This window comes from Artemia sp. Qi Xiang Cuo, chromosome 9, assembly GCF_049724085.1.
Source record: "Artemia sp. Qi Xiang Cuo chromosome 9, ASM4972408v1, whole genome shotgun sequence".
NCBI lineage: Eukaryota > Metazoa > Arthropoda > Branchiopoda > Anostraca > Artemiidae > Artemia > Artemia sp. Qi Xiang Cuo.
The window spans coordinates 5,640,809-5,656,330 of NC_142802.1; the positions used below are offsets into that span (position 1 = coordinate 5,640,809).

At 35.7% G+C, this 15,522-nt stretch overlaps 1 protein-coding gene across 1 annotated transcript in view; it reads right to left on the reverse strand.

Moving 5' to 3' along the window:
* The window catches only part of LOC148948263 (3-hydroxyanthranilate 3,4-dioxygenase-like), a 43,867-nt gene extending 29,974 nt beyond the window's left edge, over positions 1–13,893 (reverse strand). Inside the window, exon 1 of the mRNA XM_089093847.1 lies at positions 13,739–13,893. Coding sequence (XP_088949973.1) covers positions 13,739–13,839 — 101 coding nt within the window. The 5' untranslated portion in view covers positions 13,840–13,893. The remainder of the gene's footprint in view (positions 1–13,738) is intronic.
* Positions 13,894–15,522: the final 1,629 nt, after the last annotated feature.

Sequence of the window (15,522 nt, forward strand, 5' to 3'; positions counted from 1 at the left end):
GGATCATTCCTGAAGCATTTCTGATAAGTCCTCTTAGCAGCCTGTGTTGGTATAGTGGGTTTCTATTCAGCTCCATAAAATTTCAATATTTCCCAAATATTTCGTCTTAATATCCTTAGTTTTATTGGCAGCAGCAGTAGTAGTAGTAGTAGAATTAATAGTATTAGCCTTACCTTTCGTGGAAGTTGTAGTAGTAGAATTAGTAATAATACTAGCAGTAATAACAGTATGGGTAGCAGCAGTAGCAATAGGATGCAAGTATTTTCTTTTGTTAGTTCAACATCCCCCACAAAAAGCCCTGTTAGTTTCGACTTCAAACACCAAACTGTTCCTATGATATTTTGTTACGCCCTTTTGACATCCTGCATACGGACGGCGTGTTGTGATTCAGTTCAGCTGCCCCCTCCCCCAAAAAAATATGTTAGCCTACGTACGCGCGCGTACGTAGGCTAACCTAGCCTAACCTAACTTAGCCTAACCTAACTTAATCTAACCTATCCTAACTTAACCTAACCTAACTTAATCTAACCTAACCTAACTTAAACTAACCTAACTTAATCCAACCTAACCTAACCTATATGTGCGTATACGTAGGCTAACCTATCCTAACCTAACTTAACCTAACCTAACTTAATCTAACCTAACCTAATCATACACCTAACTTTTTGCCTGTCTCTCACCTAACCTAAGCTAACCTAAGTGAAGCGTACAGTGGCTAACCTAACCTAACGTAACCTAACGTGTGTGTGTGTATGTGTGTGTGTGTGTGTGTGTGTGTGTATTTTTGTGTGTATGTATTTGTGTGTGTTTTTGTGTGTGTGTATTTTTTTGTGTGTTTATGTGTGCGTGTGTGTGTGTGTGTGTGTGTATGTGTGTGTTTGTATGTGTTTGCGTGTCTGTGTGTGTGTGTGTAAATATGTGTATAAATGCGTGTAAATGTGGCAAGCTAAACCATAACCAAACACTAGTGAAATATTCCAAATCTTACATTTAAACGAAAGAAATTCAAAATGAATTTGAAAATCAAGAAAATGTCACTGTGATAAGGTAAACCATAACCAAACACCACTGAAATATTCCAACTCTTGCATTACAACGAAAGAAATTCGAAATTAAATTTGAAAAATCAAGAAAATGTAACTGTGAGAAGGTGAACCATAACCAAACACTACTGAAATATTCCAACTCTTGCATTTCAACGAAAGAAATTCAAATTAACTTTGAAAAATCAAGAAAATGCAACTGTGAAAATGTAAACCATAACCAAACACTACTGAAATATTCCAACTCTTGCTTTTCAACGAAAGAAATTCAAAATGAGCATTTAAAAATCAAGAAAATGTAACTTTGATAAGGTAAACCATAACCAAACACAACTGAAATAGTCCAACTCTTGCATTTCAACGAAATAAATTCTAAATGAACTTTGAAAAATCAAGAAAATGTAACTGTGACAATGTAAACCATAACCAAATACTACTGAAATATTACAACTCTTGCATTTCAACGAAATAAATTCAAAATGAACTTTGAAAAATCATGAAAATGTAACTGTGACACGGTAAACCATAAGCAAACACTACTGAAATATTCCAACTCTTGCATTTCAACGAAAGAACTTCAAAATGGGCTTTGAAAAATCATGAAAATGTAACTGTGACAAGGTAAACCACAACCAAACACTACTGAAATAGTCCAACTCTTGCATTTCAAAGAAAGAAATTCAAAATGAACTTTGAAAAATCAAGAAAATGTAACTGTGACAAGGTAAACCACGACCAAACACTATTGAAATATTCCAACTATTGCATTTCAACGAAAGAAATTCAAAATGAACTTTGAAAAATCAAGAAAATTTAACTGTGACAAGGTAAACCACAACCAAACACTTCTGAAATATTCCAACTCTTGCATTTAAAATGAAAGAAATTCAAATGAACTTTGAAAAAACAAGAAAATGTAACTGTGACAAGGTAAACCACAAGCAAACACTACTGAAATATTCCAACTCTTGCATTTCAATGAAATAAAATCATTTATAACATTTTATACTCAATTAATTTTAAATTATACAATATAAACCATAGACATAAAATACTAACCAAACACTACAGAAATATTCCAACTCTTGCATTTCAATGAATGAAAATCCAAATGAACTTTGAAAAATCAAGAACATTTAACTGTGACAAGGAGAACCACAACCCAACGCAACAAAATTATACCAACTCTTGCATTTCAACGAAAGAAATTCAAAATGGACTTTGAAAAATCAAGAAAATGTAACTGTGACAAGGTAAACCACAACCAAACACTACTGAAATATTCCAACTCATGCATTTCAACGAAAGAAATTCAAATTGAACTTGAAAAATAAGGAAAATGTAACTGTGACAAGGTAAACCACAAACAAACACTGCTGAAATATTCCAACTCTTAAATTTCAACGAAAGATATTCAAATGAACTTTGAAAAATCAAGAAATGTAACTATTACAAGGTAAACCACAAGCAAACACTACTGAAATATTAAAACTATTGCTTTTCAACGAAAGAAATTCAAAAATGAACTTTGAAAAATCGAGAAAATGTAATTGTGACAAGGTAAACCACAACCAAACACTACTGAAATATTCCAACTCTTGCATTTCAACGAAAGAAATTCAAAATGAACTTTGAAAAATCAAGAAAATGTAACTGTGACATGGTAAACCACAACCAAACACTACTGAAATATTCCAACTCATGCATTTCAGCGAAAGAAATTCAAAATGAACTTTGAAAAATAAAGAAAATGTAACTGTGACAAGTTAAACCACAACCAAACTCTACTTAAATATTCCAACTCTTGCATTTAAATGAAATAAATTCAAAATTAACTTTGAAAAATCAAGAAAATGTAACTGTGACAAGGTAAACCACGACCATACACTACTGAAATATTCCATCTCTTGCATTTCAACGAAAGAAATTCAAAATAAACTTTGAAAAATCAAGAAAATGTAACTGTGACAAGGTAAACCATAACCAAACACTACTGAAATATTCCAACTCTTGCATTTCAAAAAATGAAATTCAAATGAATTTTGAAAAAACCATAAACTGTAACTGTTTCATTTTAAACCAAAACCATACACAAATAATATATTATAAATCTTTAATTTCAAGGAAAAACCTTCAAAATGAACTTTGAAAAATCAAGAAAATGTCCCTTTGAAAATGTAAACGAAGAGAATACACTACTGAAATATTCCAACTCTTGCACTTCAACGAAATAAATTCAAAATGAAATTTGAAAAATAAGGAGAATTTAACTTTGACAAGGTAAACCATAACTAAACACTACTGAAATATTCCAACTCTTTAATCTAAATGAAATAAAATCAAAATTAGAATTGAAAAAATCAAGAAAATGTAACTGTAATAATCTAAACTACAAAAATCCACCAATGAACTAGTCAAACTTTTTGATTTCAAGGGAAGAAATTCTAAATGAACTATGATAAATCAGGAAAAAGTAACTTAGACCAGGTCATCAATAAGAACACACTGCTGAAACATTCCAACTCTTTCATTTCAACGAAATAAATTCTAAATGAGATTTGAAAAATCAAGGAAATGTAACTGTGACAAGGTAAACCATAACCAAACACTACCGAAATATTCCAACTCTTGCATTTCAATTATTGAAATTCAAAATGAACTTTGAAAAAACACGAAAATGTAACTGTGATTAGGTAAACCACAACCAAACACTACTGAAATATTCCAACTATTGCATTTTAACGAAAGAAATTCAAAATGATCTTTTAAAAATCGTTAAAATGTAACTGTGACACGTAAAAACACGAAAAAACCCCAATTAAATAGACAAACACTAGATTTTCAAAGAAATGAGTTCGAATGTACAAGGTACTATCCTTTCAAATTACCATTTGCCAGGTCAAACATATCAAAAGACTACTGAACTATTAAAACTCTTGAAATTCAACGAAAAAAAAACAAAATGAACTTTGAATTATCAAGTAAATTTAACTGTGCCAAGTTAAAACACAACCAAACACTACTGAAATATTTAAACTCTTGCATTTCAACAAAAGAAATTCAAAATGAACTTTGAAAAATCAAGAAAATTTAACTGTGACAAGTTAAACCACAACCAAACGCTACTGAAATATTCCAACTCATGCATTTCAACAAAGGAAATTCAAAATGAACTTTGAATAATCAAGAAAATGTAACTGTGACAAGGTAAACCATAACCAAACACCACTGAAATATTCCAACTCTTTCATTACAACTAAAGAAATTCGATATGTACATTGAAAAATCAAGAAAATGTAACTGTGACAATGTAAACCACAACCAAACACTACTGAAATATTCAAACTCTTGCATTTCAATGAAAGAAATTCAAAATGAACTTTGAAAAATCAGTAAAATGTAACTGTGACAAGATAAACCAGAACCAAACACTATTGAAATAGTCCAACTCTTTAACTTAAACTAAAGAAATTCAAATGAACTTTGAAAAATCAAGAACATTATACATTTACAAGTTAAAACATAACCAACCACTACTGAAATTTTCCAAATCTTGCTTTTCAATGAGAGAAATTCAAAATGGACTTTGAAAAATCAAGACAATGTAACTTTGACAAGGTAAACCATGACCAAACACTACTGAAATATTCCAACTCTTGCATTTCAACGTAAGAAATTCAAATGAACTTTGAAAAATCAAGAAATTTAACTGTGACAAGGTAAACCACAACCAAACACTTCTGAAATATTCCAACTCTTGCTTTTCAACGAAAGAAATTCAAAATGAACTTTGAAAAATCAAGAAAATGTAACTTTGACAAGGTAAACCACAACCAAACACTACTGAAATATTTCAACTCTTGCATTTCAACAATAGAAATTCAAAATGAACTTTGAAAAATCAAGAAAATGTAACTGTGACAAGTTAAACCACAACCGAACGCTACTGAAATATTCAAACTCATGCATTTAAATAAAAGAAATTCAAAATGAAATTTGAAAAATCAAGAAAATGTAACTGTGACAAGTTAAACCACAACCAAACACTCCTGAAATGTTCCAACTCTTGCATTTCAACGAAAGAAATTCACAATGAACTTTGACAAATCAAGAAAATGTATCTGTGACAAGGTAAACCACAACCAAACACTACTGAAATATTCCAACTCTTGCATTTCAACGAAAGAAATTCAAAATGAACTTTGAAAAATCAAGAAAATGTAACTGTGACAAGGTAAACCATAACCTGTGTGTGTCTCTGTGTGTGTGTCTCTGTGTGTGTGTGTCTGTGTGTGTGTGTCTCTTTGTGTTTGTGTGTCTGTGTGTTTGTGTGTGTGCTTGTGTGTGTGTGTGTGTGTCTGTGTGTGTATATCTCTGTGTGTGTCTCTGTGTGGTTGTCTCTGTGTATGTGTCTCTTTGGGAGAAACAGTTTGAGTCATTATATGCGATGATTTTAGAAAACAAAAGAAGAAATATTAAAATAACAACAACAGAAGGTCAGTAAATAATTCATTTGTGGGGCCGGGGGATGGCCTTTGGGGGTCTGGGTGGGCTTTTGGGGGCGCCGGTGATCCTTTGGGAGCTTGGGGGGCAGTTGGGGGCCGGTGGAGGGCCTTGGGGTGCCGGGGGGACTGTTGGGGACCGGTGGAGGGTCTTTGGGACCCCGTTGGTCCTTTGGGAGCTCGATGACCCTTTGGGGACCGGTGGAGGGCCTTTGGGACCCCGTTGGTCCTTTGGGAGCTCGATGGGCCTTTGGGGATCGGAGGTGGACCTTTGGGGCACAGGGAGGGCCTTTGGGGGACTGGGGGCACATTTGGGGACCGGTGAAGGGCATTTGGGACCCCGTTGGTCCTTTGGGAGCTCGATGGGGCTTTGGGGACCGGAGGAGGACCTTTGGGGCACAGGGTGGGCCTTTGGGGCACATGGAGGGCCTGTGGGGGCCTGGGGGACTTTTGGGGACCAGTGGAGGGTCTTTGGGACCCCGTTGGTCCTTTGGGAGCCCGGGAGACCTTTGGGGGCCGGGGGAGGGCCTTTGGGGCACAGGGAGGGCCTTTGGGGGTCCGGGGGGACAGTTGGGGGACTGGGGGACATTTGGGGCCGGGGGATGGCCTTTGGGGGTCTGGGTGGGCCTTTGGGGGCGCCGGTGGCCCTTTGGGGAGCTTGGGGGCTTTGAGGACCAGTGGAGGGCCTTTGAGGCACAAGGAGGGCCCTTGGGGCACAGGGAGGGCCTTTGGATGCCTGGGGGACATTTGGGGACCGGTAGAGGGCCTTTGCGACCCCATTGGTCCTTTGGGAGCTCGATGGGCCTTTGGGGACCGGAGGAGGACCTTTGGGGCACAGGGAGGGCCTTTGAGGGTCCGGGGGGACAGTTGGGGGTCTGGGTGGGCCTTTGGGGGCGCCGGTGTCCCTTAGGGAGCTTGGGGGGGGGGCTTTGAGGACCGGGGGCTTCCTTCGGGGTTGGGGTAGGAGGATCGGAACCCTTTGGGGTTGGGTTAGAGGACCTCACAACACTGTTCAAATGAAGCTTGTGTATTATAACGACCACACTCAAATTCTCTTCTAAAATGTTCTTTTAAAATGTCTCTAACTGTTTCACCGAAATAGTTCCATAACCTGTCTAAAACAGTTTCGCCCAAATTATCCTTAAACATAAATTCAACGTTTTCCTTTGTTATTGGCATCTCTGCACTAACGCATTTCAAATTAATAGGAAACCTTCTCGCGCGCCAAAACAATTCATCACTAAGATGTTTTCTTGCCTAATTGTTTCCATGGCCTTGGGTTATTAATATATTTTGGAGTTCGACCAAAAGAGTTGTTTCCGAGACAAAGACATTAATGACTTGGATCTATTCCTGGAGAAATGTTTCTAGGAGGAAATTTTTAAAGTCTGATAGATGGTGTCATTGATTGATTGATCTGTCAAGAAAGGGAAATTAATTTGTTGTTTCTAAGGGGAATTATTGATTCACGATATGTGAATTGAGGTCGACAGCACAGGTGTTCCAAATTCCGGGTTTTTGTTGTTGTAAGTGCACGCTCTCAGCGAATGTCAAGGTCGATGTTGTTGTTGTGAAATTTAGGTCATTGACCCTATTAACCACGTGTTCCCCCTAATGAGTCCATGCTCATATTTGGAGCCACGTCAGTATTCTATGCCCATATATGGACCATAAACCACGTGGTTTGTACCGGTGGTGTAAGTGCACGCTCTCAGTGAATGTCAAGGTCGATGTTGTTGTTGTTGACACACTTTGATTACGCAATCAAGTTCTCGGTAATTCACTTCCCCCTCGAGTCCTAGATCAATAACATTGTTCCCGTTAGAATTCAATGCGCATGTGCAACCTTCGTCCCGGAGCTATTACACATAGAAACATCAAATAAATCGACCTTGGAAAAGAGGTCATTGACCCCATTAACCACGTGTTCCCCCTAATGACTCTATGCCCATATATGGTGTGGGCGTGGGAGTTTTAAAAAAAGTGTCCGGATCGGGATTCGAAGGGGTATTGTCCTCGTGGGAGCTCATGAGGCCTCTCTACTGACAGAATACATTAGACTCGTATAATTTGGGCTATATATTTGCAAATTAGGGGAGTGGGGGTAAAGTGTTTGGACAGTATGAAGTTAGAAAAAATTTCATACTTAATAAAATGCAGGTATAATTGTAGCTAATACAGTTTGCATGCAGACCCGCTATACTTTCGAATCCCTAGTTTCCAAGTTCACTATCAAACAGTTCGTGGTAACGAACTGTAAGCAAGGAACGACCCAGCTCAATAGTAACCGAAACTCTAGAAAACTGAATTTTGATACCAATAGATATATCAAAAAGAATCAAATTTGAATGCTGATTTCAAATATATAACTTTCATCAAGTTTAGTGCTACCCATCAAAAGTTACGCGCCTGAGAAAATTTGGCCGAATTTCAAAAAAAGGGGGAAAGACCCCAAAAAGTTATAGAACCTTAAATAAAATCACACCATAAGATTAAGAGTATCAGAGAACCCTACTTTCTAGGTATCAAGCTCCTATATAAAAAAATTTGTAATTTTACATTTTTTGCCAGAATAAATATCACGGATGTGTTTTTATTTGTTTTTTTGTTTTTTTTTTTCCCAGGGGTGATAGTATAAACCCAGTGGTCCTATAAAATTATGGGAGGGTTCTTTTGAACGGAAATTAAAATTTCCTGTTCCCTTTTTAATTTACACAAAAAAATGGAGGGCAACTAGACCCCCACCCACGCTTATTTTTTTCCCAAAGTCACCCGATCAAAATTTTGAGATAGCCATTTTGTTCAGCATGGTCGAAAATATGATAAATATGTCTTTTAGGATGACTTAATCCCCGAAGTTCCCAGAGGGAGGGCTAAAAGTTATGAACTTTACCCAATGTTAACATATAGTATTGGTTATTGGGAAGTATACAGAAGTTTTCAGGAGGTTTTTTTTTCTCGCAGTGGGAGGGAAGGGTGGGTCGGTGGTTATGTTGGAGGATCTGTTCATGAAGGAAGTTTTCATGGGGGAAGGGAAATTGCCATGAAGGGGGCGCCGGACTTGCCAGCATTATTTATTGGTTATTGGGAAGTATACAACCATTTTCAGGAAGGATTTCTTCTGGAGGGGGGGGCTAGAGGAGGGGGTTACTCTGGAGAATATTTCCGTGGAGGATGTTTCTTTGGGGTAAGGGACATTTCTATGAAGGGGGCGCCGGATTTCCAAGAATAATGTAAAAAACGATCAGAAATTAAATTAAAAAAAAACAAGTTTTTTCAACTGAAATGTAAGAAGGAATATTAGAACTTAAAACGAACAGAAATTATAACGTATGTGACGGGGTTCTCCCCCAAGGCAATACCTCGCTCTTTACGCTACAGTTTTTTTTAGTGCTTTCAAAAGAGCTATCTATTCTAATTAAACGGCCTTTGTGATTCAGGGGTTTGTGAATCAATTTTTTTTTACTTTTAACTTAAAGAGCTTGGTATTGACTAAGGGGAGAACCCCCTCATATACGTAATAACATCAACTTAATAAAAAAAAAACAATAAAAAAACAAGCGATACGGCTCAATAGTAATTGAAACTTTTAAAAACGGAATTTTAATGTTAATGAATGTATCAAAAGAATGTTTTTATAATGTTGCTTCTCAATATATAAATTTTGTTAAGTTTAGTATTACTCATCAAAGGCTACGAGCCTGAGAAAATTTACTCGATTTTTTAAAGAGGGGGAAACATCCCCTACAAGTGAAAGAATTTTAATGAAAATCACACCTTCAGATTCAGCGTATTAGAAAACCCTATTACATAGGTTTCAAGCTCATATCTGCAAAAATCTGCAACTTTGTATTTTTTGCCAAAGAAAAATATACGAATATAGAAGTTAGTTACGTAAGTTAATTTGTAAAGACATCCATTTAGCAAAAGAAAAGTAAATTTTTTTCGCAAATAAAAGCTGCATTAACTAAAAAACGATCAGAAATTAAATAAAAAAAAACAAGTTTTTTAAACTGAAAGTAAGGAGCGACATTAAAACTTAAAACGAACAGAAATTATTCCGTATATGAAAGGGGCTGTCCCCTCCTCAACGCCTCGCTCTTTACGCTAAAGTTTGACTCTGTCTCACAACTTTATTTTTTAAAACAATAAAAAACTTTAGCGTAAAGAGCGAGGCGTTGAGGAGGGGACAGCCCCTTTCATATACGGAATAATTTCTGTTCGTTTTAAGTTTTAATGTCGCTCCTTACTTTCAGTTTAAAAACTTGTTTTTTTTAAATTTAATTACCCGTTAAAAGCTACGAGCCTGAGCAAATTTGTCTGATTTTCAAAAAAGGAGTAAAAGACCTCCATGAAGTCATTTTTAATGAAAATTATAGCATCAGATTCAGCGTATCAAAGAACCCTACTGTAGAGATTTATGCGCACAAGCCCATGTCTGCACAAATGTGGAATTTTGTAATTTCGCAAGAAGAAAAATCACGGATGAGTGTTTTTATATTTTTTTTTCCAGGGGTGATCATATCGACCCAGTGGGCCTAGAACGTCAAGAGAGGCCTGATTCTAACGGAAATGAATAGTTCCAGTGCCCTTTTTAAGCGACAAAATAAATTGGACGACAACTGGGCCCCCTCCGACGCCACTTTTTCCCAAAATATGAAGTATGCATACATTTTTCGGGTGGGGAGGGGAGAACGAACTTTTTGCTTGGAGAATTTTCCATTGAGAGGGAAGTTTGCAGAGCGTGAACTTTTCAGGGGAAATTATACACTGGGTGAATTGGCTAGAAGTCCTATACGAAATATTTTTATATGTCTTACTTTCTCTTCATCGATTCAATTTTACGCGTGGAGATGTTACGGGTAATTGCCCGGGGTAAATTTTCGCCAAGACTGAATTATCCAGAGGATATTTCTATAGGCAGGGGGATTTTAACGTGGAGATGGAGCCAGGTATCCTGGCGTTAGTTAAAAAAACGATCAGAAATTAAAAAAAAACACACAATTTCTTTCAAATGAAAGTTAGGAACAACATTAAAACTTGAAACGAACAGAAATTATTTCGTATATGAGGGGGGTTGTCCCCTCCTCAAAACCTCGCTCTATACGCTAAAGTTTAAAGGTTTTCCAATTCTTTTAAAACGACTCCTTAAACACAATGGTCGTTTAATTAGAAAAATAAGTAAATTTTTTTTAAGTGCCGAAAAACTGTATTGTGAAGAGAGAGGTGTTGAGGAGGGGGGCAACCCCCCCCCCCCTCATATAAGTAATAGTTTCTGTTCGTTTTAAGTTTTTATGTTGCTCCTTACTTTCAGTTGAAAAAACTCGTTTTTTTTCTTTATTTAATGAAGCTTAGAGACAAACATTTTTCTAAATTAAAAGTATATAAAAATGAAAAAAGTAAGTAATTACAAAAAATGTACAAAACGATAGCCTACTTACAAAAACTAAGATATAAACTCCCAGCATTCAGTTCTGTTGAGCAAATGTTGAGCGGATATTTTTTTAATAAAATTGTCAGTTTTTAACTTGGTTATTAAACCCCAAAATATTTAATACCCTTAGACTCAGTTTTTATAAACAGTAATGCATTATCAAAGTAGCTTGTTCAAAGTAAAACATTAAAACTAAGATTAATAAAATCAAATAAATATTTTTAACTTAATATTTTGAATTAGATTTTGAATACCAAAAGTCAGTATATTTGACACCTTTATTCTTCATAACTGTAAAAAATTAAACTTTTTTCAAAGTGACAACTAGATAAATACCATCACTCCTGGAAAAAATTATATTAAAACACAAAAACGCATCCGTTCAGGGGGGAAATAAAGAAATTCCCAGCATTCCGTTCAGGGGAAACATTTCTGATTATACTGGCTTATATATCAGCTCATGGGTACTCTTGCAATGCAAGCAATAGTTGATGGCATATTTTTACTGAAACTGTCCCTTATTAAAGTTGTTTTCCTTGTCTTTTCTGTAAGTATACCAACTTTCTTGTGTACTAATAACTGCACTAAATAAACAAATACATATTTAGCATCACCATAAAAAGCTGATTCTTTAATTGAATGTTATCAATAGTTAGGCTCTTATACTTTCGTTATCGACAAGGATCGTTATTTACTTACCATTCGTTACTATGAAGAATTTGTTTTTTTGTTTTTTTTTGTTCCAACCAAATCATAAAGAAAAATGTTTGTGGAAAACTAGAAAGGGGTCACTCAGTAAAGGATTAGAACTTATGTTTTCCTTATTAAGGTTCAAAATTTATTGACAGGCAGTAAACAATGGGGCAACACACATTTTTTCATTGGTTTTTCCCTATTCTGCTGCCTTTCCTTTGGTTTCCTAATAACTACTTTCTAGTCCCAAATTTCCAGGGGGTCTGCTCCCCTGCCCCCCCCCCCCCTATCGACACCCATGCAAATAATACTCAACTATGCATCATTGGTATCTTTGGGATCTATTAACCCTTCTGCTGTGAAGACTACACGCGCATCATCTTCGAGATAATATCTATAGGGAGAAGACCTATCAAAATCAATCGGCATAATTCATTTGATTGGTTGTATTAATTATGAATTCTTTTAATATCAGTCTGCTCTTTTGACAATGTGCATGCACATAGCGTCTTAATTTAGTTCAGATTTTTCCTCAATACTGTAAATGGAGTAGTGTGGTGGTAGTAGTATTGGTTGCAATATCAGCAGTGGTAGTTATTGTAGCAGTGGTAGCATGCAAATATTCCCTTTTTGATCATCTCCCTTATCTTTTCCTGAAAGTTTCCTGAATGTTTTTATATATTTATTTTATATTTAATGATGGCTGATGTAAGTTTATTTTACTTGTGCTTTTTTTTCTTCTTTTTTTCCTGGTAGACTATATATGAGCGTATTTTCAAGGGTTAAGTGCTAGTATTATGTAAATATTTCATTTAAGTGTTTTATGATGATAGCTGATCTGAATTTATACATTTTGTACTTTTTTGTGTTCATGGCCGTACGTTTGGGATTAAAATACACTTAACTATTTATCTATCCATAACCAGTCATTCATGAGTTGCACCCTTCTGACAACCCGTTTACAGACAACGTGTTTTTATTTAATTCAACACTCCCCTCAACATTCTCTGAAAGGTTCCGCTGAATTCCCTTTGTATTTTTGGAAAATAAAGTTCAAACATGCTTACCTTTCGCAATAATTCATACTGTATGTAAACGATGAACGAATTGCCTAACTTACAGCCCTTAACATGAGGACATGGGGAGGTTGACATCCCAAAAGACATAACTACTGGACCTTTCGACAATTATGAACAAAATAGTTGTCCTAAAATTTTGATTGGATGCATTTTGGGGAATGATAGGCTTGTTGGGGAGGGGCTAGCTGCCCTCCATCACTTTTGACTCTTAAAAAAGGCACTAGAACTTTTAATTTTCAATCAGACGAGCCTCCTCTAAAGTTCTCACAACCACCCCTTCCATAAAAAAGCTTATATATCCCTTGGGGTATAATTTAGAACACATTGTGCAAAGACTGTGGGCGGTTGTATCAATCCCAAAGGTCTTGTTATGTGATCTTTGGGCTGTTTTTGAACAAAATTGCTATCTTAAAATTTCTATCGGATGCCTTTGAAGAAAATAGGCCATAAGAGGGGGCGGGGTGTAGTTGCCCTCTGATCACTTGGACCTCCTAAAATGGGAACTAAAACTACTTATTTTCAGTCCAATGAGCCCCAGCCGAAGTTTATACCAACACCCTTTCTATAGAAACCTTATTTGTCCCCAGGGCATAACTTACAACCCTTGCCCTGAGGGCCTTGGGGTTGGGGGAGGTTGTCATCCGCAAAGAAAAAATTCCAGACAATCCGAATAAGCTGAACGAAATGCCTATCTCAAAATTATGATTGGATGTGTTGGGGTAAATGATGGGCTGGGGGGACTGCCTTCCAATTACTTTCGACAGTTAAAAAGGGCACTAGCCCTTTCAATATTGAATCGAATGACCCCTTTTTGAAGTTTCTATGACAACTTCTTCTATACAAAGTGACCTGGTAAAAAAAAACGAAAGAAAAATAAGAAATAATACATTGTGCTCGCATCACTCTTTACATAAGCAGCGCTATTGCGCTGCCTATGATGGTACCGCTGGTATTTAAGGATGTTCTGTAAACAGGAAAGGTACTTACATCATCTTTGTACACCAAGCTGGCCATAAAACATCTTTATTTTCCTTAACAAAATGGTTCAGGTTTTTCCTTCCCCCAACCATAGCGATATCAGTGATCATGCTTCTTGTGTTCCCTCGTAAAGATACTAAACAACACTGGTGGGTCTTAAAATTTCGCAGCTATATATTAAGCTAAAAAAAAAAGAAAAGAAAAAAAAATTATAAGGTTTGCAACAGATAGGAATAATTACGTAACTGGTTTAATTGCAAATAGAACCTGGATTTTGGCAGTGGAACCTTTTGGTTGTAGCTAAATTTAAAACATAAATATTCGTCGAAAAGAACTCGTTCTTTTATACAGATTATAAAGTCAAATTATTGTCACTGTTTTATACTAAGCCAAATTTTTGTTCCTAAGTAACTAAATTATTCAAAAAGTGCTAGGTATTTGTAGGAGATATACTATCATGTTCCAACTGTGGTGGGATTACTTTACATTTCTGAAAATAGCGTGAAATGAAAAATCACTCCCCCTATATATCCTCGTAGACTTCAGTGGCTAGGAAGGTAGTCTGCGGAGTGCCACCGGGACCAACTCTGCGGATAAACTGTCAATAAAACTTATCGCAACACAAGTCACCTGAGGTCAATAAATCCTTCATTCAAATCTGCAGTATTTACTTCCTCGTATCAATTTCCTTCTTCTTTTAGATCCTTTCTTATGAACTGTTCCCATCTAATTCAAGGATATTTCTTCGTTATCCTTCATTTTCTCCATTCATTTATCGATGATGTGGTTTTTCAAGACAATAGATCATTCATTACCTGATAATCCATTTCCTATATATATATATATATATATATATATATATATATATATATATATATATATATATATATATATATATATATATATATATATATATATATATATATATATATATATATATATATATATATATATATATATATATATATATATATATATATATATATATGTATATATATATATATATATATATATATATATATATATATATATATATATATATATATATATATATATATATATATATATATATGATATAATACAATATAATATATACACATACATCATACATACCAATCAAACATGCCTAAAGGCACTTCAGAATCTTTTAAAGAACAAGCAAAAAGGAGAATTGGAATCTTCCTGAGCTTCCATTTTGTGACAGTCTTCCAGTCATTCGTTTTATTCCATACGTTTCAGTCTAAAAAACTGAACGAAATTACCAATTTACCAAATGTATGAAGTTAACAGATAATAACTAATTACCTCCTTGTTCACATCGGGAGTATTTGGGTATATTAAAACTCCGGTCCTCGGTTTTCCACCACACCGCGAGCCATCAGTATAACAAACTATTGCGTTACTACAATATATAATCACCTACGGAACAAATACTGACAAAACTCTCCAAAAGTGACCCCACGTACCTCAGCGCCTCTAGACACAAAGTGCTGTACTACTTAATTGCTCCGAGCCAAAGTAGTCTGGTACGAGCCAATAAATTATGCTAGAGCGTGATTCAGGCGACGAGTGAGCGGGAAAGTTGTATTAAATTGTGTAACTACGGTATTTAGTTGCCAGGTTCGCATACGTATGGAATCGTCTTCGAAGACGCGGACAAAGGGTCACTTTTTTTGTGTGGAGAGGATAGGTTTTGTCAGTACTTGTTCCGTAGGTGATTATACTTTGCGTTACTACTGGGTCAAGTCACTCCTTAGTTATTGTTTGTTACCACAAACTGTTTCATGCACGTA